We start from the raw sequence: 27,403 nt of genomic DNA on the forward strand, positions 1-27,403 counted from the left end.
CCACCTGCCTCTGTCTCCCAAGTGCTGGGTTTAAGGGCTTAAAGGGATGTGCCAATGCCGCCCTGCTGTGTATGGATGTTTTGCCTCCAGGTCTGTGCACCACATGCACGTAGTGCCTACAGCGGCCAGAAGAGGGCACTTGATCTCCGAGAACTGGAGTTACAGGTGGTTGTTATCCACTGTGTGGGTGCTGGAAATTGAACCCAGGTCCTCTGGAAGAGCAATCAGTGCTCTTAACTGCTGAGCCATTTCTCTAGCCCATGGAATGATTTCTTCTTCTTTTCTAAAAAAGTATGATTATTACAATTATTATTGTTGTTATTATTGTTTTAACAGGTTCTCACACCGTGTAGCCAATGTCGGCTTCCTTTTGAGGTAATCCTCCTGCCTCCTCAAGTGCTACGACTCTAAGTAAGCCACTGTTGTACAGCTCTTTCCTCAGAATTGAAACAGTTCCTCCTGCAATGAAGACAGAGACACGTAGGATTCAGAAAGCTAAGAAAATTTACCAGGCTCATCCAGGGAACCCAGCTCAGGCAGTAAAGTGCTTGGGGTGCAAGCTCTAGGATTCAAATTAGATCCCTGGTATCCATATAAAAATCTGCATGGGGAGGGTAGAGAGCTGGCTCAGCGGTTAAGAGCAGCAGTGCTCGGGCTGGAGAGATGGCTCAGAGGTTAAGAGCATTGGCTGCTCTTCCAGAGGTACCGAGTTCAATTCCCTGCAACCACATGGTAGCTCACAGCTGTCAGTAATGAGATCATATCCCCTCTTCTGACCTACAGGCATACATACAGGCAGAATACTCTATACATAATAAATAGAACACTGACTGCTCTTCTAGAGGACCAGGGTTTAGTTCCCAGCACCCACACGGCAGTTCCAGGTGACCCAACACCTATGGGAAAACACCAATGCACATAAAATAAAAATAAATAAAAAACCCCTGTATGTGGTAGAGTACATTCACAATCCCGGTGCTGCTGCGTAGGCAGGCACAGAAGGCACCCTGGGCTAGCCAGGCTGGCCTAGTGAGTGAGCCGGGGGAGTCCAGTGAAGACATGCACACATGCACACCTGCACACACACATGCAACAACCCACAGAGTTGAGAATGTACACACACAGTAAATAGAAAGTTAGGAGATTCACATGTCCCCTCTGTCAGGCTCTGTGAGCACTGGCTAAGGAAGACTCTTCCATGCAGTTGCCTGAGAGCTGAGAACAGCAAGTGCTCCAGAAATACAGCACTGATGAGTCATCGCCTATGCTGGGGCAGGGGTTGGGGGACTTCGCTTGTGATGAAACTGCTTTGTTACCCCTATAAACTAGATAGATTTGGGTGGGATCTTATCTTTGATCTGGCATCAGTGCAAACATCGTTTGTTCATGTCTCCCCAGGCACAAGAATCACCATGGTTTTTTTTTCCTTTTTTGAGACAGGGTTTCTCCGTAGCTTTTTGGTGCCTGTCCTGGAACTAGCTCTGTAGACCAGGCTGGCTTCGAACTCACAGAGATCCGCCTGCCTCTGCTTCCTGAGTGCTGGGATTAAAGGTGTGCGCCGCCACCGCCCGGCCATGTTTTAAAAGAATCTTAAGTAGCTCCTGTGCCTGTATGCTAACATGCTGAAATCTTCCTGGTCCTGTTAAGGGGTCATACAATAGATGCAATTTTCTGAGACAGGATCTTGATATGCAGCTGTGATGTAGGATCAAGATATGTAGATGTAATTAATACGGGATTTTGATATGTAGCTTGTCAGTTTGACTAGATTTGTTATCACCTAAGAGACTTTTGAGGATGGCTGCGGTACAGTTTCCAGTCTAAGTTTGGTCTAACTGAATGTGGGAGGTGCTATCCCATAAACTACAGTCTCAGACTGAATTCAAGGAGAGGAAAGTGCTTTCTTTCTGTCACACTGATGAGAGAGCAGCTAATACTGTTTAGCCCAGGTTGGCCTTACTGCACTTGTTTCAGCCTCTCAAGAGTAAGGATTATAGGTATGAGCCACGAAGACTCTCTATTTTCCCTTTTTTAAAAAAGATTTATTATATATACTGTATTCTGCACCAGATCTCATTACAGATGGTTGTGAGCCACACCATGTGGTTGCTGGGAATTGAACTCTGGACCTTTGGAAGAACAGGCAGTGCTCCTAACCATCTCTCCAGCCCCCCTTTTGTTTTTTGAAAGCTTAGATTGGCCTTGACCTCACTATGTAGCTAACCAAGGCCAGTCTTCAACTCCTGATTCTCCTGTGTCCACTCCCAAGTACTGGGATTATAGGTAGGTGGAACCATGCTATTTTTTGCAGTGCTATGGATTTTACCTGGGCTTTCATGTAAGCTAGAGAAGTATTCTACCAACTGAGATATATACCCCACAACCTCCTTTCCCCAGTCTTGCTACATAGTCCTGACTGGCCAAATTCTGCCCCTTCTGTGTCAGCCTCCTAAGTGCTAGAATATACATACATAGGAGTGCATTACCATGCCCAGCCAGGGCCACTCCCCTTTTCATGTGTAGACAGTATTATATGGTGGCTATATCATAAAGAGGCCCGAAATCAAAGCTAGTAATCACTCTGGATCCCTCTTCCACTTTATTCGTTGAGGCAGTCTCTCAAACCCAGAGCTCTTGATATGGCTAGTTATCTATGAAGTTATCTTATGAAGGTGGAATTACAGGTGGACCACCACACCAATTTTTGTAGGCTGCGGTGATCTAAACTCTTGTTTACACACCTGCACAGCTAATGCTTTAACTGACTTCCCTGCCTCAGGATTGTCTTTTTTTCCTTCTAAAGATTTGTCTTAGTATTTTGCCTGCAAGCCTCCATGTCCACCCTGAGGTCAGAGGAGGACATTCAGTAGGGTGGTGGTGGGGCATGCCATTAATCCCAGCACTCAGAAGGCAAAGATGAGTGAATCTCTGAGTTTGAAGTCAGCCTGGTATACAAAGTTCAAGAGCCCCAATCAGACGTGGCTCCTGTAGATCATGGTAGCTCTGTGCCCCTGCACCATTCAAATCTTTATCAGGCATTCTAAAGTATCCTTTGTAGTAACCTTTAAAATAAACATGCAAAATATCCCAGAATCATCTGAAAGCCAAAAAGGAGTTTAAGAACCTTGAATTATATGGCCTACTGTTTAGAAACATAGTTAAAAACTTGGGGTGTATACCCTGCATTTATGCAAGATGGGACAAATTCAGCCTGTGGGATGTGACAATCTCCAGGCAGCGTCAGAGGTCAGCTCGCATACACTGTAGATCTGCTTGGTGCGCGAGGAGGCAAGTTCAGATATCTGGTCAGTGTCTGCCAACTCACAGTAAAGGAAAAATTGAGTTTACATTCAAATTTGTAAACTTTCTGGCATGGGTCTCTTGCTGGGGATGGTGAGTGGTGTGTGCCTGCGATCCCACCGCATGGGAGGCTGAGGCAGTATTGGGAATTTAAGATCCACATGAGCTACACAGTGTGATCCTCTTACCTGACTCACTCTCCACAAGACCAGAGTAGAAGCCAACATGTTGGCCAGAAACTCAGGTTCACATATATGTATTTGCATAGCACAGAAGGTGCACTGAATACCACTTTTGTAATTTGAGTTCATTTTGAACAAATGACTTACCATTAGGAAATGTCTTCTTCACTACAGGTTTGCACTAAGAAGCATGACATCAAGCATCCATTCAGTTCAAATAATCAAAATCAGATTTATAAAAACAGAACTGGATAAAATGTACAAGTGCACTTTTTTTCTAATAAATCACACTTAAGTTTTAAAAAAAACCCAACAAAACTAAGAATCACCTTTAACATCTAAGTAGTTAAATATGTTAGTAGGAAAAGAACCAATTCTTTACATTCTTGGGTTGTTTTGTGGTTTATTTCCTAATTGCTGTAGTTTGCATCTGACATCTTTACATTGTTCCACATGATGGGAATCTCTAGCAAAAGGACTCATTAAAGCATAAAAATGGCGTTACCACAGCCAGCATTATTATTAACTACAAACTTTCTCTGAATATAGAGCGGCTGGAATTCCATAAAATAGCTGCAAGCAACTTGGGAGACTCCCACCTGTTGAATTAAATAACAATAGTGTGGTAGTAACTGTAGTGTCTGCACAATACAAATATATATTCTACACACTCCTTCTATCATAGTAATTAACAACTGCAAGCAAGACACAGTGAACACAGGAGACATGTATCTTCTGTCTTATGTGGTCCTGGGTTTCCATGTGCAAAGCAGACACCAATAGTGTCACACATACAAACATGTTATTAACCCTCCAATAATTCTACAGAAGGTGTTATATTCCGCCCTATATCCCAGGTCAGGCTTATGAAGCTGAGACAAGTTGGAAAGGTAGTGGTGGATACTTAATAGAGCACTGACTGGGGTATAGGGTACAGGACAACTAGCCCCAGGGCCCACGTTCTTCCTTCTCTATTTCTAACACACTGTCTCTCAAGAAACTGGTAGAGGTGTTCAGTACAACCTCTCAACTGCTCATTCTAGTGTTTACTTACACTTGTAATACAACTTAATTCAGATTTTATTCTTTTCTGAACAAGGATGGAAAATGATGGTTTAAGGAAAACCGCGCACATAAAGAGGTACTGTGCAAAAGTCTGTGGGGGTTCTATCACTATATAAATGAAACTTTTATCCTTACTAAGCAGGATAAATATCATACACTGATACAAATCTTTTTAATCTTTATGAAAGGCAGGGTAACATACAGAACTGTCTTCATTCTGATCTTTACCTGTAAGCCACAGTTTATAGTGGACATCATTAAATCTGTACAGAATACAAATTGAGTAGAAATCTATTTAAAACATGCTTTAACATATTTGATTACTCAGTTACTCTGCAGCCAACACTACTTCTACTTATTGAAGATGTTGTTCAACAGTTATATAAAGTTTACTAAGACAATTGAGATTAAGTAACATTACAAGTCACGAAATTTTTAAGTGACAACTTATAGCTATGATTCCATACATGGGATGAGTAAACCAATGGCTATTTTCCAAATAAAATATAAAATTCAGGTCATGAATACTTTGTAGTCTCCTAAAAGTTCCCTTAAAAGTTAAGATGGTAAGAAAGATTCAACAGACAAGGCAAACAACTAAATCTCAGCAAGTCTTTTTACAGGGATGCTTGGTGTGGTTACTCAGGCACTGTAGCAACACACCATGTTCATGCTCTATCTGGAAAAAAAATTACAGGAAAACGACAACCCCATCAACTGAGTTCTGGGTTCATTCATGGGGTGATCAGGATCAGAACAAAAGCCTGGTGTGAGATTATCAAATTAATTAACCTGTTACTTCATCTTAGCAGGAAGACATACTATTTAGTTGGGTGTGCTTGTACACACCTGTCACCCCACCATTTGGGAGGTAAAGGTAGAGGGATCAGAAGTTCGAGGTCAGCATCAGCTGTTGGTTTTTCAAGGCTAGCGTGGGCTATATGAGATCCTGTCTCAAAGAACCAAAAACAGTTGGGTGGTGTCAGCGCATGCCTTTCATCCCAGCACTCAGGAGGCAGAGGTAGGTGATCTCTGTGAGTTTGAGGCCAGCCTGGTTTACAGAGTGAGTTCCAGGACAGGCTCCAAAGCTACAGAGAAACCCTGTTTTGAAAAACTAAAACCAAAAAACCAAAAAAACCACCACCACCACCACCAACAACAACAACAACAAAAAACCCTCCCCTACACAAAACAAAATAGCATTATTCTTAGATTTTAAACATTTTATTTTTCTTTATGGGCACTGCTTATAATGGAGTTGTACTATAGAAGTCAAAGCAAAAATAAAAAACAAAATTTCCTTGAAGACCATTTCCTTTTCCTTATTTGAAATAAAGTTGAATTAGTTAAACGTATTAATTTCCATACCAAATACACATCAAAGAACTCTTCCAGGTAGCATTTGCATATTAGTGACAACTGTATTCAACTACTTTAAACCAGTATGACTCCAGATCATCCGGGACACAAGAACACTCATTAGTTAATGTTGCTACTATTTAGGCAAGAAAATAGATTAAAACCACCAGAAGGTACAGGAAACGGGGTCATATGTAATTTCTAAAAACATTTCAAATCCTGTTTGTTACAGGAAGAAAATCAACTTTTGATTTGAGCTGTATCACCTATGTAGACTTAAAACACTGCCCATAAAATGCTTAACTATATACTCTGCAAATTTAGTAAAAATGGTTTTCATTGTTGGTTTTGAGACAGAGTCTTATGTAGCCCTGGCCAATATTAACAAATTCTCCTGTGCTGGGATCACAGGTGTATGCTACATCCAGCTGGTGAAACACTTTTAAGGTCCAGAGGTCTAATTACTGATGAAGACGATGATTAGCAAGTATCTCAAGGTTAGTTTCAGCCCTTGTTCTCAGATATACTCTGCCTAGATAGATATGCACTAAGAAACTCCTCAGATTAAGAAATACAGACCACATCACTTCATCTTTCCTACTGTTCCATAAATTTTGAAACTGAGTAAGAAAACCTGAGATGAAGTCATAGTTAAGAAAGGGATCACAAGCCGGGCGGTGGTGGCGCACACCTTTAATCCCAGCACTTGGGAGGCAGAGGCAGGCGGATCTCTGTGAGTTTGAGACCAGCCTGGTCTACAAGAGCTAGTTCCTGGACAGGCTCCAAAACCACACAGAAACCCTGTCTCGAAAAAAAAAAAAAAAAAAAACCCAAAAAAGAAAGGGATCACAGAAAAGATCTTGGTTTTTGAAACCATGTAATATGCATTCCTTTGTGTATTACTTTTCATTAATGAAATTTTCTGGATGCTACTAGAATACAAGGTCCACAAACTGCACGATGGATCTTAGTTTATAAACTTGCAAGCTTTCAGTGCGTACAGTGAGTTCTGACTAGCCCATCTAACTGCAATAATAACTCCTAAATAAGAGCAAACCTAAATTCCCAGTAGAAAGAAAATGGGAACCCCCTGGACTGTCTACATAATAAACTTCTCCCTAATGTAAAGTCAAAGTATAATATCCTCTGCAGCATGCTATTTTCTCAGCTACAGCTCTTTGATTCAGAAATAAGAAAACATCTTTTCACTACGTTTATTTTTGAACTGATTTTCCTGCCTAGACCTCACAAGTGCAGGGTTATAGGTCATGCCATTATATCAGGTTTAAGTTTGCTTCCCTCATTTTCCCCTCAATTTAGGGAAACCTGAAAAAAACATTAATTTTTACTTTGTTCCACAATATTCATATTCTTATGAGCTGAAAATTTCACTTGCCTATTTTATGTATTTATAAAGCCCTCAGAAATGTAGCTTGGGCGAGTAAGACTCCTGAAAAAGGAACATTCCCACACGATATTTTGGTAAAAATATTCTATGCACATGAGTAAAACAATCTTTTCCTCGTTTGGGAATTTCCTAATCACACTAGTTGAGAAAAGAAACCATCTTAATTAATTAAAAGTTATTACCAATGTTAAGACAACTGAGCACCACCTAGTGTTCAATTTCTGCAACTACCGACCTTAATTTAAAATATTAAAAACCAGTTTCTAAAAACATTTTGGAAATGCCTTTCCTCCCCCAGTAAGTTGATGACTGCAAAATAAATCCTAAGAACGTACATGTTATCAAAACTAGTATAAAAATAGCCACATACATACTTTTAAATATGAAAAGCAAACCTATCACTTTTGCCTTTAAATAGATTTCTGCCTGGTGTGGTAAATACATTTAATCTCAGCACCCAGGAGGCTGAGAAAGGAGGATCATAGTGAGTATGGGTTCACTAGGACTATAGTGAATCCCAAGCTAGCCTCAGATACAAAGTTGGATTCTGTCTCAAAATATAACACAATAAAACATAAAACAGATTTCTGCCTCCATTTGTATCAAAATTTCTGGGCAACTGGAATATACACAAAGACTGTACTTTGTACAGTCAACAGCTATGCAAAAGGGAGGGCTTAATCATAATTTATGCATACAAGGCAAATTGTTTATTCAAAACATCCATTTACTTACTGGAAGGGGTCAAAGTAGGAAAGGCAGTAATGTATATTTTTTCTTACATGATCTTTTTTGAGTTCAATTACATCAAATGATCAAAGTGGGCTTAACATATCACTTAAGATATTTTCAGCTTTGAAAAAAGCGACCTTAGTATTGAATTGAGTCTGTCTCAACAAATTACAATCAATCAGGGAAAACTTTTCCTTGAAGTCTATGACCAGATTCCAAACTTGCAGGGCAATCTTCAGAAGGACTGGAATGTAAAATGTTGAGTTCATTTTAGATCTGAAAGAGAAAAGGACATTAAGTCAAAGGGAAAAAGCAATTCTAAAAGGATCCTTTACATGTACTACTTTGGGTGCTGTGTGTGTTAGGTGGCTTGGAGTACGAGGACCTCAGGTGTTGGCCCTCACTTTTAGCATTGTTCACTGTTCTGTATGTCAGGCTAGCTGGCCTAAGAGCTTCCAAAAATTCCTCTGCCTCCTCCTCCAATCTTGCCATAAAAACCCTAGGTTTAGAGAAGGTACTATAGCCAGCAGTATGTGGACTCTATAGCAGATTCTTGAGGGCCTGGCAAGCACTTTACCCTGAGCCAATCCAGGAGAAAAGTACTCTTAAATTCTAATACTCTGTGTACAAGGGAAATGTTCTCACAGGCCATATAGGAAATCCACCCAGTCAAGAGAAAATTCCCCAAATAAGCTTTTCTGTATTGCAGCTCACTTTGAGAAATTCTGATTTTCATAATATTTTACGTGATACATGCTATTTTTCTAAAGAATATGTATATTAGTCAGGTGAGGTGGTACAGTTTTAATCCCAGCGCTTGGGAGGCTGAGGCAGGTAGGCAGGTAGGTAGTTAGGTAGTATAGAGTTCGAGGTCAGTATATTTGTGTGTGCAGGTACCTACCAAGGCCAGAAGATGGTACTGGATTCCCTAGAGCTGGAGTTATAGGCAGTGTGAGAATCAAACTGAGGACCTCTGTAACAGTAGTAAGTGCTCTTAACCACCCACCCAGCCATCTCTCTAGTCTACGGGACTATTCTTTATTGTCCTTCCTTCCTTTTAGTTTTTTTTTTTTTTGGGGGGGGGGGGAAGGAACCTCACTCTATATGGCTGGCTGACCTTGAACTCAAAGAGATTCGCCCACCTCTGCCTCCTGAGTACTGTGTCACCATGTCTGGCCCCCGAGAACATTCATTTTTCTTTTTTTAGAGACAGGGTTTCTTTGTATAGCCCTGGCTATACTGGAACTCACTTTGTAGACCAGACTGGCCTTGAACTAACAGAGAACGAGAATATTCTTAATGAGGTTTGCTGTCTCCTTCCCTCTGCATTGCGTATTTGATAATTTATTTTACATTTTTACTTCTTTAAATAAAAAAGACTAAGTTTTCTTTATTTGTGTGTATGGGTGTACCTGTGTGTGCACTTATGTATGTGGGTGCCAGTGGAGGCCAGAAGTCGTCAAGTTCCCTGGAGCAGGAGTTGCAGGCAGTTGTGAGCTGCCTCCTCATGTGTGTGCTGGGAACCAAAGCAGGGTCCTCTGCATGAGCAACAAGCATCCTTTACCAATGAGCCATTTCTCTAGCCCAGATTTGAGATTTTATACTTTTGGAGTAGCAACAGACATGAAGGAACATGATCTCTTTTGAGAACTAGGTAGGTATGTCTTCAAACCTTTTCTTTCAAGTTGATTACAGGAGTACAGATAGAACACTTATCAACACTTAGAAAACAGCCAGAGAAATGTCCCCCAAGAGAAAGAGCAGAGTTCTCAGGTGATACAACAAACTCTTATTTAAAACAAACAAACAAACAACAACCACTACCATGCCGGGCGGTGGTGGCGCATGCCTTTAATCCCAGCACTCGGGAGGCAGAGACAGTCGGATCTCTCTGAGTTCGAGGCCAGCCTGGTCTACAAGAGCTAGTTCCAGGACAGGAACCAAAAGCTTTGGAGAAACCCTGTCTCGAAAATCAAAAACAAAACAAAACAAAAAACCACCATCACCCCCCAAAAATGGCCTGAGGTTCTCTGGAACCCACATGAACTTACCTCTACATGCATCCCCTAGCATGAGTGTACATGTCCATCATTCATTCATACATACAAAATAAATGTTTCAGAATAATGTTCATAACAATGGAAATTCTGGGGCGGAGATGGCTCATTGGGTATCTACTGCTATTGCAGTCTTGTTACTGGCACCTACATTGGGTGCATCACAACTGTCTTTAATCCCAGCTCCTGATGCCCTCTTTTGGTCTCCATGGGCACCCAACCCACCAAAACTACACTTAAGAAAAAAAAATTAAAAAGGGAAACATAAATTCGGCATCACCTGTGGCTTCCTATTTTTCCCTTTCCTCCTCTCTTTCTGAATTACTAGAGAATCACACAGTAATTATATGCTACATCATAAAAGTGTGTGTGTTGGGGGTAATTAGAGAAATGCTTTTGGCTAGGCTCAAGAAAACTACATTAAAAATGCTCAAGAGTGGTGGTGGTGTCGCACGCCTTTAATCCCAGCACTCCTTCGGAGGCAGAGGCAGGTGGATCTCTGTGAGTTCCAGGACAGCTGGGGCTGTTAAACAGAAAAACCCTGTGTTGGAAAAGAAAAAGTTAAAAAAAATCACTTTCTATTGTTAAAATGTTATTTCCTTTTTGTGCATATCACACGTGTGCCTAATGGCCTCAGAGGCAAGAAGAAGGCATGTAAGTCCCCTGAACTGGAGTCAGAGATGGTTATGAGTTATTATGTTTTTTTTTTTTTTTTTTGGTTTTTCGAGACAGGGTTTCTCTGTAGCTTTGGAGCCTGTCCTGGAACTAGCTCTTGTAGACCAGGCTGGTCTCGAACTCACAGAGATCCGCCTGCCTCTGCCTCCCGAGTGCTGGGATTAAAGGCGTGCGCCACCACCGCCGAGTGCTGGGATTAAAGGCGTGCGCCACCACCGCCCGGCTATTATGTGTTTTTAAAGATGTATTGAGTGGGGCTGGAGAAATGGCTCAGTGGTTAAGAACACTGACTGCTCTTCCAGAGGACCAGGGTTCAATTCCACATGGCAACTCACAGCTGACTGTAACTCCAGTTCCAGGGGACCTGATGTTGTCACACAGACATACAAGCAAGCAAAACACCAATGTACATAAAATAAAAATTGTATGTGTGTGTGCAAAGTATTGCTATGTAGATCCGGCTGGCCTGGTATTTGCTGGTATTACAATCAAGGCTGACCTCAAACTTGCAGCAGTCACCTGGCTTCAGCCTCCCAATTATCAGGATTACAGGTATATCTTACCACACTTGCTAACAGTTTGACCTCTAAATACTTCTTGTGATTTTAACACACAGCTAAGTCTCAAAATATACTTTTTATTTTTATATATCACCAGGGATAAATAGTGGCTCTCACTGTGACATTTTATACATGTACATTTTGCCTCTATTCAATATTCACCCACTATCCTTTTATCTCTTCACCTTGATCTTCCTATTTCTGAACAGTGCCTTTACTTTCATGTTCCTCTCACCCCTAAATAGACTCTCTCACTCAAATGTTCTATATTCCCAGTATTATAGGAATCTAAGGGAAAGGGACAGTATCTATGTATGTAACTCATGAACAGAAACCAGAAAAAGCAGGCTGTATCTACTTACATCATCGATGTCTTCATCATCATCCCCAATGTCATCAAACTGAATTTCATCATCATCTCCAGGACCAAATGTATCAGTTTCATTGATTTTAGCTAACAAAAACACACAAGAAAAATACTGATAATATAATCAAAATGTTGACTTCCAACTTTCTACTAATTTGGCTATACAGAATTTCTTTTGTACACAAGGGCTATTTAGCAAGTCAAGTTCTAATTCTCTGAAGCAATTATACCCTCTAGGTATGCTTCAGAAATTTGTGCATATACTAACAACTTTATTTCCTATCTCAAAAAAAGAAAGAAAGAAAAAGTAAGTTATTCTAGGAGGGAGAAAAGTTGGAGGAGTCATTTGCTGGACTTGGGATTAGTGATTGTTTCAAGTGTCCAGAAAAAATGAACCATACAGAATCAATCAATCAATCAATCAATCAATCAATCAATCAATCAATCAATCAATCAAACACTAATAAGAAAAGAACTTATTTCCACTATAGGGTAAAAGGGACAACTGGAGCAGGAAACCAACCAGTCCCTCAGCACCCTGAACTCAGAGCCAGTAAAAGAAACATCTTTATCCCTAAACCCAGGACTAAACAAACATGCCCCGACTCTGAAACCAGTGTCAAAGAAACACACTTTGTCCCTAGAATCAGAGTCAGTGAAAGAAATACGCCCTGGTCCTAAGATGAGAGTCACAAGGCTAAAAAAGACCAGTGAAAGAAATAGTATGGCCTCGAGATCAGAACCATCTCTGCCCCTAACTAACTAACCAATCCCTGAAAAGGGAGAACTAATCAGTTCCTCTTCTCCCTGGAAAACTCCACCCCTAAGAAGCCCTATGTAAACCTTTCTACTTGTTCTTTCTACCTGCTGCAGAAACAGCCACTCTCTTGAACTCCTTCCCAAATAAATCTCTTTCTCAAAAGTCTTGGTTAAAGATCTTCACTTGCAGGCACAGAATAGAAGAACCTGGCTGGGACACTTCTTAGGGGATTGAGCTGAGAAACCTTGCTGGGATGCTCCCTAAGGTGGGGGATGGGGGCTGAGCAAGGCTGAGCAGAGAAAGAAAGAACTTTTCGAAGAGCGGGAGAAGAGTGGTGCATTTCTGCAGGGGCTGCCTTTTAGCGGTGTCAGCAAAAGAAGTAACGTCTTGGGACAAGCTGATAGCTCGGCTAGGACATTCCTTTAACAGAGGCTCAGCTGTAGCAGCTCTCCAGAAGAGCAGGATTGCTATGTCCTGCAGAGAGACTATCCCCCAACACAACCCAGCTTCAGGTAGCCTGCTTCCCAATAAAGTAAGGATACTTTCCCTCCAGGGCTGAGTTGTCCTATTGCGGCTGTAAGTATAGCCTGGCTTCCTGATAAGCCAGGATATCTTTGGAGCTCCAGAGATGTAACACATCCCCTACACCCACCAATCATTAATTAGGAAGAAACATTTGGGCAAATCATACTTTTCCCTAAGGAATGAAAAGAAATAAGACATGCTACTCCACCACCAAATATCTCTTTTCCCTCTGATAAGGTTACAGAAGGCTTGTATTTTGAGGGGGAAACAATCCATACTACTTAATCACTGACTTTGTATTTACACATATAAAGGACAGACTCTTGAAGAGATCTTTTTCAGTAGTGCTTGTCATTCGATCTAGGTCTTGTACATGCGAGGGTGGCCTCTACCGAACTGCACTGCCAACTTTTCTTGAAGAGATTTTAAAATACCATAAGAAATAATTCCTTTGGCTGACAATGTAATTTCTCATTAAACACTCTTATCAAGAACAGAATTTTAATAACCTTTCTATGGTATCTAGTATGAAGTATAAGCAGGTATATTTAACTCTACTCATGCAAACACAAAAACAAATAGGAGGAACAAAATTTCATTGCCTAAACACTAGCATGTGACAAGTTAATAAAGACTCAGCCATTCATTACCATGCTCTGGAAGCTCGCCATATGCCTTGAGACTTCTAGCTTCATCTGCGTTGTATTTTAAAATGACATCGGCTTTGTTATCCTTAAAAAAACAAGTAATTTTTGATTAACACACTATTATTTGTTATGTCATACATTACTTTCAAATTGAATTAAAAAGATCAAATCTTAATGTTTTGCTATAAAATCCTCCTCACCTTCCTTAGGTTAAACTCCAAAAGAAATTTTAGGAACACAACTGAGCAATGATTAAAAATTCAGAAAGATATAGCTCACATCTATAACAGCAGAATGACATTTTTATATTATTTATAATTATCCTTTAATCAGAAGCACAAATGCCCCCCTGAAACTACAATTTACAGAGTGATCAAACAGATTTACAGATGCAAGCCAAAGAGTGAGACTTGGTATCATAGCCTAAGGAATTTTAAAAATGTATATGTGTATATACACGCATGTATGTGTGGGTACCTGTGGAAGCTAGAAGGGGGCATCAGATCCCCTGGAACTGGAGTTACAGGTGGATGGGAGCCACCTGATGTGAGTGCTGGGAACCAAACTCTGGTCCATTGTAAGAGCAGCAAGCATTCTTAACTGCTGAGCCATCTTTCCAGCCCTGATATAAGGAAATAAATATGCCTTTTCATATATGTTAAGGCCAACTGTAATGATTATTAATCTTGTCAATTTGACAAGATCTAGAATCACAACAAAAATAAATCTTTAGGTCTTTCTGTGAGTGGAGTTTCTAGATTAAGTTTATTAAGGTAGGAAGGTTCACCCTAAATGTAGGCAGTGCCATTCCATGGGATGGGGTCCTGGACTGAATAAAAAACAGAAAGATAAGAATACTAGCATTCGTTCACCTTCCTCTGCTTCCTGACTACAGATGCAGTGAGACCAACTGTCCCAGCTCCAGCTGTCATTTCCCCACTATGATGGAATACACCCTTAAACCGTGAACCAAACGAATTCTTCCTTACACTGCTTTTTTAAGGTAACTTTTCATAGTAAGTAAACTAATACTTGGTATTAATCAGACTTTTTTTGGAAAATAAATGGATCAGAGGGCAACTCTGTGGAATCTTTCCTTTCCTTCCATCTTGGTGTGGGTTCCGGGGGCCTAAACTCAGGTCATCAGGCTTATCTAGTTGTCTCACTGGCACCCAATTTGTCTTCGTAAATTTTTTTTTAAAAAAAAAATCTTATTTCGTCTGTGCTGCACTAGCAAGACATTATGTCTCAAAATGTTTACATTTCCCTATTTGAGAAGAATTCCACTCTTTCTAAAGGTGAAGAATGGGTTGCTTCAATTTTAAGGGCACTGTCATCTAAACTAGCACTTTAAAAATTTTAAAAAGTGTACAGAAAGAGGGATGTGGATAGCAAGAACTTGAAATTTTTTTTCTTAAATTTCCTTTTCAGATTCATTTTTGAGTATGAATATTTTGCCTGTATTATGTATGTCCATCACATGTGTGCTTGGTGCTCACAGATCAGGAGCCATCAGATCCCTTGGAACTATTGATGGTGTTAGTGTTGAAAACGGAAACCAGATTCTCTGCAAGGGTAAGTGCTCCTAATGGCCAAGCCATCTCTTCAACCCTAGAAGACAGTAATGCCACAATCTCTCTGGACCACCCTCAAAGTGACAGAAGACAGAGAAAGGATCATGGGAGATTATAGTCAGTATTAAGCCTCTCTAAATTTTAGTGTCCCTTCAAACAAGGAATTAAAGCCTTTCTTCTTCTAGGGTTACTGTTAAAATCTAAAAAGAATGAATGGTTTATGAATTTGGAGCAGCTTTTCTCAACCAAAGCACTAATGATAATTCTGAGTCAGATCATCTTTGCTGTGGGATGTGGTGCATTAGAGGGTGTCCCACATCCCCAGTACTCTACCTACCTACCACTTACTAAGAACCTCACTCAAGTTATGGTAACCAGAAGAGTCTCCACACACCGCCTAGGACCCTCCGAAGGGTCAAATCACCCACAGAGAACCCTACGGTTTGAAACAAAGATGTCAATGCTTTAATCTGAAACACAAAAGTAAAAAACTCACAAAAACTAAGTATGATAAAAGCCACAATAGGAATTTAATAAAAGGGTGCACACTTGTAATACCAACAAGGGGGGGGGGTGTACAAGAGGGTCAGGAACTCAAGGTGACCCTCAGAAACCCAATCTCAGCACACAAAGAACAAGCGACAGACTAGCTGCCTCAGGTCCCTGCTGCTATGACCACCATAAATTGACTGTCCCCTCAAACTGAACCAAAATAAACCCTTCCCTCTTTTTGCTTTTGTCAGTGATTAGAAAAAAAAAATACCAGGCTATATTCCATTGTGGGATGTAACAGGATTCATTCAGCAGTAAGACCCTACAATAATGGTTTCTAGATTTTTAAAGATCTGTACAGGAAGAGAAAAAAAATAAAAAAAGGAACAAAATGACCACATAGTAGTATCATCTATTCTAATTATTTTTATTTTATGTGCATTAGTGTTTTGCCACGGGTGCCAGATCCCCTGGACCTAGAATTAGTCAGTGCTCTTAACCATCAAGCCATCTCTCCAGTCCCACATGACTTATTTTAAAAGAGGAAAGTTCAAATAGTAAAGATAAGGAAACCATTTTGCACTATACAAGCTAAATGCTTGACTCCTTACACTGGCATTTGGGAACCACACTGCCAGGGACACCAAGCATAATGGCTACAATACAATGAATGGGCTCTTAGGAAATGGTTCATCAAGTTCAACAAAATATAAACAAATTTAAAAGTGATTTTTACCTGGTAATCTCGGAGGCCCACCAATATAATGTCTGAGGTATTTATCCAAACCTACAAAAGAAAAGTCACTGCATAATCTATTTTCAATAATAAAGCAGAATCAAGAAATTTCAGAGATGATTCACTTAGAAACAGATGAGTTCCAAAAGCACTTGGCTATCTACTATGAAAACAGAAAAATGCTGTACTTTTCTGTCTTTTACCCACCCAAATGTATATAGTTTTCATGATCATTTATTATCCTTGTGAAGGATTGATATCAACAAAATAAAATACACTCTCAACCTGAACCCCACTCTCACTCAGAGCCGGGACTTCCCAGAACCCAAAGGGCCACCTGCCAGGATTCTTTAGTTCTCCTTAAAACTGGAACAGTTCCCTCGTCCTTTCCCTCTTTCATAACACCAGAATGTTCCCCAAATTAGATCTGTTGACCATTTCCTAATGATTCAGATTCAGACCACATGTTTTGGGCAGGAATGCAACACAAGTGAGGCAAATGATTCTTTAAACAATGTAATCTGTAAAATGATCACTATGGTCTTCTACTGGACTTACACTAATATCCTCAGGTCCATAAAATTTGTAGAGGTAGGAGGCTGGACATGTAGCTCAGTGGTTGAAGTGTGGTTGTGCGTAACATGTTAAGGGGCTCTGGGGTGGCTCCCCGCAACACACAAACACACACCCCTACCTGTAAAGGCATTTCCTCTACTCTCCTCTACATTTTCACATTAGAACAAAACAACTGTTCTGTCCACACACTTACCTTTTTTCTCAATTTCCCTCTGATATGGCATAGTCTCTTCACACCATCGAAACACATTGCTTCTAATCGTCCATTTCCCAACATTTTGATTACCTGAGCATATTCTACGTGGATGGAGTAGGGGAGAAAAAAAGGAATGAAATATTACTCGCTTTTTTTGATGAAAGCACCTTTTATGTCCATTGAAAATTGACAAGAACATGTGACTGCATTGGTTAGGGATAAATATACATTGGGCAAATATAAAATAAATACAAGGGAGTTAAACACTTGGCTAGTTAATGGTTGAACCAGAAACAAGACTTTGTAATATAACAACCTGGGTCTGTTATTAGATGTTTTAATTATCTACTTGTTTTCAGTAAGGAGACAGACTGACTCCTGCCCTTGTGACCACGCACTACGTCTAGAGATCAAAGGTGCCATGTCCCAGTATGTACATTATACCTCATACAGTTCACATTCAGATCTTTACCTGTTTCATAGCCTTATTTCTTTGAATCCTTAGAACAATCTCATGGAATCCTCAGTCCAAGTACTTTAAATGTTAGTGATATCCTTACTGAATCAGTATAACAATAATTATTCTTAGAAAGCCAGAATTATCTTTTACTTGGGTAAAATACCAAATTATTATTATTATTATTTTGGTTTTTCAAGACAGGGTTTCTCTATGTAGCCTTGACTGTCCTGGAACTCTCTGCAGACCAGACTGGCCTCCAACTCAACTCAGAGACCAGCCTGCCTCTGCCTTCTGAGGGCTGGGATTAAGGGTGTACACCACCATCACCCGGCTATTTTCTTTATCTTATGATTGGGCAGGGCTGGAGAGGTGGCTCAGAGGTTAAGAACACCGACTGTTCTTTCTTTCTTTCTTTTTTTTTAAAAATATTTATTTATTTATTATGTATACAATATTCTGTCTGTGTGTATGTCTGCAGACCAGAAGAGGGCACTAGACCTCATTACAGATGGTTGTGAGCCACCATGTGGTTGCCGGGAATTGAACTCAGGACCTTTGGAAGAGCAGGCAATGCTCTTAACCACTGAGCCATCTCTCGAGCCCCAAGACTGTTCTTTCGCAGGTCCTGAGTTCAGTTCCCAGCAACCACATGGTGGCTCACAACCATCTGTGATGAGATCTGGTGCCTTCTTCTGGCATGTGTATACATAATAAATAAATAAAAAACAAAGCTATGTATAACTTTAAATAATAATAAAGAAATACACACACAAAAAAGATTGTGCTGGGCGGTGGTGGTGCACGCCTTTAATCCCAGCACTCGGGAGGCAAAGGCAGGCAGATCTCTATGAGTTTGAGGCCAGTCTGGTCTACAAGAGCTAGTTCCAGGACAGGCTCCAAAGCTACAGAAAAACCCTGTCTAGAAAAACAACAAAAAAGATTGGGGTGGGGATATCACCATATAGCCTTGGTTAGCCTGAAACCTGCCTGTCTCTGCCTCCCAAGTGTTGTGATTAAAGGTATACATTACCCTGCCTAGCCTAAAATGCCAAATTCTTAACTAAAATCCTTTAAAAAGCCAACACCCAACTGTCTGTACAAATAAACTCAAAGGCAAGAAGCCAGAAGTCTAGTCTCTTAGTCAGAAAATGTTTGATCCCCAATACAGAAAAATAAACTAGAAAAATCTAACAAGAACCCAACTATCCAGCTCTTACCTTGCCCATCCTCTTTGAACACCAGCTCTCGCTTTTCAGATTCATTCTCATTCTTTCCTCTACGTCTGTTTTTACCTCCTTTTCCTAATGAGTTGTTAAAAGAAAAGGTTATCAATCATCTGCAAAACATCCTGCAAAGGACCAGTGATAAACATATACTGTTTAACAGACTTAGAAAACTATCTTTAGGGGCTGGAGAAATAGCTTAGTGGTTAACAACACTGACTGTTCTTCCAAAGGACCCAGGTTCAATTCCCAGTACCCACATGGCAGCTCACGACTATCTGTTATTTCAGTCCTAGGGGATCTGATACCTTCACACCAATGCATGTAAAATAAAGTTAAATTAAAAAAGTTTATGAAAAAAGAAAGAAAACCATCTTTAAAATTCAATTAAATTTAAAACTCCGCCTAATCTGGTCAATCATGTTAAACTTACCATATTCAGGTTTATGTTTCCGTGTTACCCTCACCACCCCTCATAGAGTTTTCCCTGGGGACTTTATATCTTAAGTAACATCCTCATCTTTTTTCCTTTTATTAAAAATGTTTTTCAGTTGGGTGGCAGTGCTGTACGTCTTTAATCCCAGCACTCGGGAGGCAGAGGCAGGCGGATCTCTGTGAGTTCGAGACCAGCCTGGTCTACTAGAGCTAGTTCCAGGATAGGCTCCAAAGCTACACAGAGAAACCCTGTCTTGAACCCCCCCCCCCCCCAGTTTTTCTTAATATATTCTGATTCCCTCCAATACCTCACTTCCCCCACTTCCCCTCCCATGCAGATCCACCCCCTTCTCTCATGAGAAAATGAATAGACATCTAAGGAATAATACAACACAATAAGATAAATGAAAGCAAATTGATACATGACAAAACCAAACATGAGTCCCATAATACTCACACCCAGAAGCCATAATATATAAGCAAAAGAACAGTTAAGGTAAAAAAAAGTTCCAACAGGACATGTGATCAAAGAACTTCCAAAGATGTTGCTGGGTTCCTTTTGTGCTGGCCACCTACTGCTGGGCGTGGGACCAGCCCCTATGAGTCGGTAGATGACCAATGACCATTCTTAACTATTTAAGAATGCCATCTGTTTACTTGTCACAATCACCTTGAATATTAACATTTATTCCCAGTTTATCAGTAAGTTTACTAAAGGTCAGATATTAAATAACTCACTCAAGATTTTAGTCAATGAGCTCAGGACCCCAGATCCAACCCTAACCCTCTCTGTCCTAGTAAAGTGCTCATATTTGGGCTCCTTTCCGGAGACTTCTGTCACCACACTCTTAACTACATGGGCCTCAGCTTTCTTTTTTTTTTGAGACAGGGTTTCACACTATAGCTCAGACTAGCTTTGAAACTTCGGCAGTCCTTCTGTCTCAGCCCCCTGAATGCTGGTATTATGAGTGTGAGCCACCATACTGAGCCCTGACAAATTTTACAAAAACACCTCGCCTTTCTCATACCTGACCCCTCCTATGAAAAGAAGAGCTGGTAAAAAGATGAGAGGAGGCAGAAACACGAAGCTATGGCTACTGGAATGGAGCATACTTATCTCATGATGGTAGAAGACTAGTAACAGTTAAAGATTCTGAACCTCATCCTTTAAAATGTACCATACCTGAGACAGTCTGGTTTAAAAGCAAGGTCAACCGCCTCGAGAGCCTCCTTTAAAATGTGCTTTAATGTTTAAGGGTGTTTGGCGTTCATGTATGTCTGTCCATCACGGACATGTCCAGTGCCAAAACAGGTACTGGGAAAGGGCATTGGATTCCCTACAAATGGAGTTACAGACAATTGTATGCTGCCATATAGGTGTTGGGAATTACTATTGAGCCATTCTCTAGGCAAGCATACAAATGGTGACACAATACAAAGGGATATTATACAGTAATAAAGAAATGTGGCAGTGGTGGCGTGCAGTTTTAATCCCAGCACTTGCTAGGCAGAGGCAAGCAGATTTCTGTAAGTTCGAGGCCAGCCTGGTCTACAGAATAAGTTCCAGGACAGCCAGAGTTACACAGTGAGACCCTGTCACAAACAAAAGAAAAAAAATAAAAACTGAAACAAGACCAAGCCTGAGTGTATAACAAAACAGCAATAAAGAGAAAAACCATCTTTTTAACTCCACTTTCTTTCCAAAAGACTATCTAGTTCTTAAGCTTAATAACAATTCTCAAATTCCTTCTTTAACAGAGGTGTTTCAGAGAAGCCCAGGGAGGATGGAGGATCTTTCTTAAAACATACTAAGATGTGATTTAGAATAGTTCAGTCTCCTTGGGACCAAAGGGGAACTTACTATTCACCTATGGGTGGAGTCACCAGAGGGAAATGACTAAGTCCAACAAATATTTATTGAGCATCTTTTAGGCTAAGTGCTATCGAGACAATGTCATTATGACTGACACCATTCCCGTCCTTTTAGGACTTACAACTAGTGTGGAAACCAAAAATCTAGTCACTAGAATTAAAGTGAGAATAAGACCTCACCTGCTGATGTGATCCAGTTGCCATCTCAGAATAAGGAAGTCTACAGACAGCAATTTGAAGACTTTGAACACATTATGCCTATAATTACACTTTTCTCAGGACAATCAGTAAAAATTCTTGCTACACAAAAAGACTGGCAACGTTGATTTTTGAAGCCCTGAAGCATGGCATGGACAGTGTGTTCAAGGTCAGCCTGGGCCACACAGCAAGACGATCTCAAATCAACTTGTCCACAAAACTGTGACCAAGTACTCAGAACATTGCTAGGTAATTAAGCAGACTCCCTGGAGTCAGCTATCAAGCAGAAAAGAGAACACTGGCAGGCGGGGGGCAAGCGAGGTGGCCCCAAGGATGAGTTATCAAAGACTTCGTTTTAATAAAATGCACGTGTGCACCTGTGTGTGTGTGTGGTGGGGTGCCCAGGTGGGCCAAAAGAGGTCACTGGATCCCCTAGAGCTGAAGTTATAAGCGCTCATGAGCTACCCTATGTGGGTGGGTATGGGATGCTAATTATGGTTCTCTTAACCAGGAAGATAACTCTTCTGCCCAAAGACTTCATTTTAATCTTATTATTTTTGGTTTTTCGAGACAGGGTTTCTTTGTATAAGTCCTGACTGTCCTGGAACTCAGAGATCCTACTGGCCTCAGAGTTGAAGTTATAGGAGTCAGGAGCTGCCTGCCCCGTGCGGGTGTGGGAACCCAATTTTGCTTCTCTTAATCAGGAAGATATCTCTTCTGCCCAAAGACGACTTCATTTTTATCTTATTTTTGGTCTTTAGAGACGGGGTTTCTTTGTGTAGTCCTGAGTCTGTCCTGGAACTCAGAGATCCTCCTGGCATGTCTCCTGAGTGCTGGGGACTAAAGGTGTGAGCCACCACCAACTGGCCCAAGGGTCGGGTAATGGGTCCCTCTCCTGTGGGAAACACAAGTTTTTCCTCTATTTTTACTCGCACAATTATACAATGAACATCACAAGCCTGTAATTCCAGCTATTTGGTAAACTGAAGCAGAAGATTCCCAAGTTCAATGCTAGTCCCAGCTACTGAGTGAGTTCCGGTTTAGCCTGAGGGCAGAGCAGCAGCAGACTCCTGCTAAGGATAGATTCGGTTCTACAAAAAAACCCACTACCACAAAATAGATAAAACTGAGGCTGGTCTTAGGGATGCTGTACTTCTACTTAGATGAGCCTCTTCATTTTGGAGATACCAAATTAAAAGTGCCCTCATGACTGATAACTTGAGAACATGTTCCCAGAAGAGAAGGAACTTCAAAGGCTTTTATTTTTCCATTAAAACAAATCCATGATCTGTAGCAAAAGTGGAAAACTTGGCTAAATAGGATGAAGCGCTCTGGGGTGGCGGGGGGGGGGGGGGTAGAGTTATGCCCCGTAAAGTTATGGAGTAAAGAGATAACTTTAAAAGTGCATCGGACGTACTGACCACTGGCTACTCGGGAGCAGCCTCAACAGTATCAAGTAAGTGTTCATAAAGAAGCCTATGCAGGAGGTGCCAGATGGGCACGAAAGCAAGAAGGGCATTACCCCTTTTCAAAGTTCAGAGTCGCTCCCAGGGCTTAACTCCCCACGTGCCGGAAAGCCAAGAAGCCCGAGGCAGGTGTTCCCACGGGTCCCCTTGGCGGCGCGGTCAGTGTGGCGCGAACCAGGGGCAGAAGCCCACATTCTCACACAGGAGGCCCTACAAAAATGGCGTCGGCTCCACCCCAATGTGGCCAAACTGGGAACCAGGAGTAACTTCCTTGCGCCTCTGCCGAGCTCCGAGTAGGACGCAGAGAATGCTGCCGGAGGAGAGGCAAGGGAAGATGGCAGGAAGGTCATTGCGGCCTGAGCTGACCTCGAGGCTGCGAGCTGGCCCGGGGAAGCCGGCAGGGAGCAAAGCCGCGGTCCCGGCGTCGTTACCTTTATTCTTGGGCATGGCGGCAAAGACGGGCTGGCGGCGTGCGGGACCGTGCTCCGGGTGGCGTCGGCAACGGCGGTGATTCCGGGGGGCGACACTGAGAAACGCGCGGGATGAAGACGATGCGGGAGGCCGAGAAGCGTGCTCGGAAGAGGTTGGTCACCGGTGCTTCCGAGAGCCGCCTGCGCCCACGTTCGGCAGTGGCAAATGGCGTCCTGGCTACAGGCGGTGCTTTTCCCCGCCCTCCCCCTCCCCCTCCCCCTCCCCCTCCCCCGCCCGTGGGCCCGGCCTCCCGCCCTCCCTCTGCTCTACGGCGCAGGCGTGGCCGAGAGGGCGCCTTCGGGTGGGAGCCCCGGGAGATGCCGGCCAGGGAGGGGTGCACTGCCACAGGAGGGCACGCGATGGGTGGAGCGAGGGAGGCCCTGGAGGCCGGAAGGGGCTGGCAGGGGCCCCCGCGTCACAGTGGGGGGAGTGGAGGGGGGAAATTGAGGTAGTGCGTGATGCTGCTGCCTTGGCCACCGTCTGCTGATTCCTAGCCAAGTTGAGTCCCAGCTTGACAGGCTGCTGACTCACTAACATAGTTAGCTGAGTTTTTATGGAGCCTTTTCACCGGCCCAGCCAGGCTGGAAAGTCTGAGGCGAAGGGGAGAAGGCCATCTGCCCTCCCTTTCTAAACTTTAATAGAATATTTGGATGGTACTTGGCGAAAAAAAAAAATCTGTCCTCCCTAACTTACTGTAGCCAGGTCTGTTGCTTATTGCCAGCACTTAAGAGTGTCTGCACATAGGAGGTTGCTCAGCACACACAGGACAAAAAGAAGAGGTGGAAGAAAGTCGATATTAGGGACCAATCTCCCAAAATTCACGCTAAAGCTCTAACTCCAAATAGCTATGTATATGGTTGCACTTGGGAGTAAGGTCTTTAAAGAAGCGATTATATTGAAATGGGATACTTAGACAAAAACTAAGCACCATATACTGGCCTTGGTCCTTCTTGAGCATAGCAAGCACAGGTGCTGCAATGGGGCCCTTGCCTGTGCTAAATATTTCTTACCAGATGTCCACATGATTCACCTCTTCCTCAGTGATTTGATGATCAGATGGAGGAATCTTGCTAAAGGAATCAAAAAAACCTGGCCCTTTCTCCTATGAGGATTTACATCAAGCACTTGACTTTATTATTATTATTATGGTTTTTTGAGACAGGGTTTCTCTTGGCTGTCCTGGAACTCTCTTTGTAGACCAGGCTGGCCTCCTGAGTGCTGGGATTAAAGGCATGTGCCACCACCGGCCGCCCAAGTACTCGACTTTGAAACAGCTATACAGTTAGAGTCTGGTTACTTGTGTACTAGGCCTAATTGCTAAGATGATGGAACTATCTAAGATCACAGAGTAAGTTTTGTTTAATCACATTTAACCTCACCTCTATAAATTCCAGAGCCCAATGTTAGAATCATTTGGACTTTCAGTCAGGAATGGTAGCAATGTTAGCACCAGAGAGATGGAGGAAGCCTGGGCTACACAGGTCTGTCTCAAAAAAAAAAAAAGGGTGCAAATTGCAAAAAACTACAAATGTCATTTTCCATTCTTTTAAGACCGGGTCTCATTGTATATGGAGAACAGAATGTCCTTAAACTCAGAGGCTCCTGCAGTCTCTGTGTGCTGGGATTAAAGGTGTGGACTGGCACATCCGGCTTCCCCTGTTTTGTTTAATAGAGGGTTTCTCTGTGTAACTGCCCTGGCTGTCATGGAACTGGTTTTGTAGACCAGGCTGGTCTCAAACTCATAGAGATCCATCTGCCTCTGCCTCTTCAGTGCTGGGATTATCCAATCAGGACCCTTGCCACTTTTAATTACACTCTGAGAAGTACATCTGTTGATGGGTCTCTCTCTCTCTCTCTCTCTCTCTCTCTCTCTCTCTCTCAAAGCCTACAGCACCCGGTATTCCCAGGCGGTCTCCCATCCAAGTACTAACCAGGCTCAACTCTGCTTAACTTCCGAGATCAGACGAGATAGGACACATTTAGGGTAATATGGCCGGAGATTGTTGATGAGTTTCTCAATCTCAATTCTATTCTTGTTTTTTAATTGGATAGTCCTTCACTGAGGGCAGGAGCTGTAGGATGTTTAACAATATTTCTGATCTCCAATATCAACATCTTTGAATTCTTCCTCCACTCATGACAACCAAAACTATCTCCAGACACTGCCAAATGTCCACAGTAGAGAAGTATTGTGAGATGATTATACCTTATTCCTCTGTCATTTAGTCTCCTTTCCTATAGAGAGGATGTTAAGAAGCTAATGTTTACAGAAGGGTTATTTAAAATAATCCTACTTTTAGCCAGGTGTTGGTGGCACACACCTTTAATCGCAGCACTCAGGAGGCAGAAACAGGTGGATCTCTGTGAGTTCCAGGACAGCCTGGTCTACAAAGCGAGTTCCAGGACAGCCAGAACTGTTACACTGAGAAGCCCTGTCTCAAATAACCAAAAAAGGGCCTCCTTTTAAATTTCTACATATTATTACTGGAATGGGGATATTGTGGTGCTCAGAGGACAATTTTGTGGAGTTGGTTCTCTTTGCTTCACTGACACGGGCTTCCAGGACTGACCTTAGTTTACCAGGCTTTCCTGGTAGGTGATTTTACCTGCTGAGCCACCGTGCAGGTCTAAATAAGCCCGTTTTGAAGTGAAGCTATTTGTTCTGGGTAGCCACACAACTACCCCTCTGCTGCGACTTCCACAACAACAAAACAGAGACTGGATAATGGCTTGCTTCAAGATCTGAAATGTACTGTCTCTTGGTTGTGTTGTTTTGTATTCAGGGTTTCACTATGTAACCCAGGCTGACCTGGAACTATGTAGCCCAGCTTCCCTCCAAACTTGCAGCAATCCTCCTGCCTCAGCCTCATACATGCTAGAATTATAAGTGTGAACTACCAGGCCTAGCTACTACTTTTAGTCAGTTTTGAAGGCTCTAACTCTAAGATCAAAGTAGAGGCAAGTCTGGTTTCTTCTGAGGTCTCTATGGCCTATAGGTGGCTAGGAAAATGTTCCTTTATGCCTAGGTGCTAACTGCCTTCATAGGTTTTGTTTTTGAGATAGGGTCTCACTATGTAGCCCTGGCTAGTCTTTAACTCACATACTTACCTTCCTCTGTCTCTTCAGTGCTGAGATTAAAAGTCTGTATCACCATGCCCGATTTATTGTCATTTTCTGAGTTATACTCTCTGATCTTAGATAGTTCCATCATGTTTGTAAACTTTAGTTTTCTCATCACAGAAATCAATGCAGAATGTTAGGAGTTTAGCAATTAGGCTTACTACACAAGTAATAACTTGTACAGCTGTACAGCTACATGTTTAAAAGTCAAGTAGTTGGGCGGTGGTGGCGCACGCCTTTAATCCTAGTACTTAGGAGGCAGAGGTGGGTCTCTGTGAGTCAAGGCCAGCCTGGTCTACAAAGAGAGTTCCAGGACAGCCAAGAGAAATCCTGTCTCAGAAAACCATAATAATAATAATAATGATAATGATAATAATAATAATAATAATAATAATAATAATAATAATAATAAAGTCAAGTACTTGATGTAAATCCTCATAGGAGAAAGGGTCAGGTTTTTTTGATTCCTTTAGCAAGGTTCCTCCATCTGATCATCAGATCACTGAGGAAGAGGTGAATCATGTGGACATCTGGTCAGAAATATTTAGCACAGGCAAGGGCTCCATTGCAGCATCTGTGCTTGCTATGCTTAAGAAGGACCAAGGCCAGTATATGGTGCTTAGTTTTTGTCAACTTGGCAGAAACTAGAGCTACCAAGGAAGGGAGAATTTTAACTGAGACATTATTGCCATTAGATTGGCCTGTGGACATGTGTTTGTGGGGGCGTTTTGATTAACAATTGATGTGGGACCAGACAGCTCACTGTGAGCTGTGCCACCTGGGCAGGTGATCTTGAGCTCATAAGAAAGCAGGCTGAGCAAGCCCTAGAGAACAAACCAGTAAGAAGCATTCATTCTTCCATGGTCTTGGCTGCAGCTCTTGCTCTGACTTTCCCACTATGGTGACTGTGATCAGGACTTTAAGCCAAATAAACTTTTCCCTCCTCA

General features: G+C 41.9%; 1 protein-coding gene and 1 pseudogene across 1 annotated transcript; both read right to left on the bottom strand.

Annotated features, from left to right (window-relative positions):
- Positions 1-5,755: 5,755 nt before the first annotated feature.
- On the bottom strand, positions 5,756-23,530 carry LOC121441190 (eukaryotic translation initiation factor 1A, X-chromosomal). The gene is made up of 7 exons (XM_041642324.1): positions 23,297-23,530; positions 18,889-18,972; positions 17,209-17,312; positions 16,440-16,490; positions 13,641-13,722; positions 11,701-11,792; positions 5,756-8,322 (listed from the first exon to the last, which is right to left on the bottom strand). Exons 1-7 carry the CDS (start codon positions 23,310-23,312, stop codon positions 8,317-8,319), a joined length of 435 nt encoding a protein of 144 aa, XP_041498258.1. The 5' UTR covers positions 23,313-23,530; the 3' UTR covers positions 5,756-8,316.
- Positions 23,531-25,218: 1,688 nt separating this feature from the next.
- Positions 25,219-25,337, bottom strand: LOC121441198 (annotated as a pseudogene).
- Between the last annotated feature and the right edge of the window lie 2,066 nt (positions 25,338-27,403).

Source organism: Microtus oregoni, unplaced genomic scaffold, assembly GCF_018167655.1.
Source record: "Microtus oregoni isolate MIOR12 unplaced genomic scaffold, Mior012 000074F_000, whole genome shotgun sequence".
NCBI lineage: Eukaryota > Metazoa > Chordata > Mammalia > Rodentia > Cricetidae > Microtus > Microtus oregoni.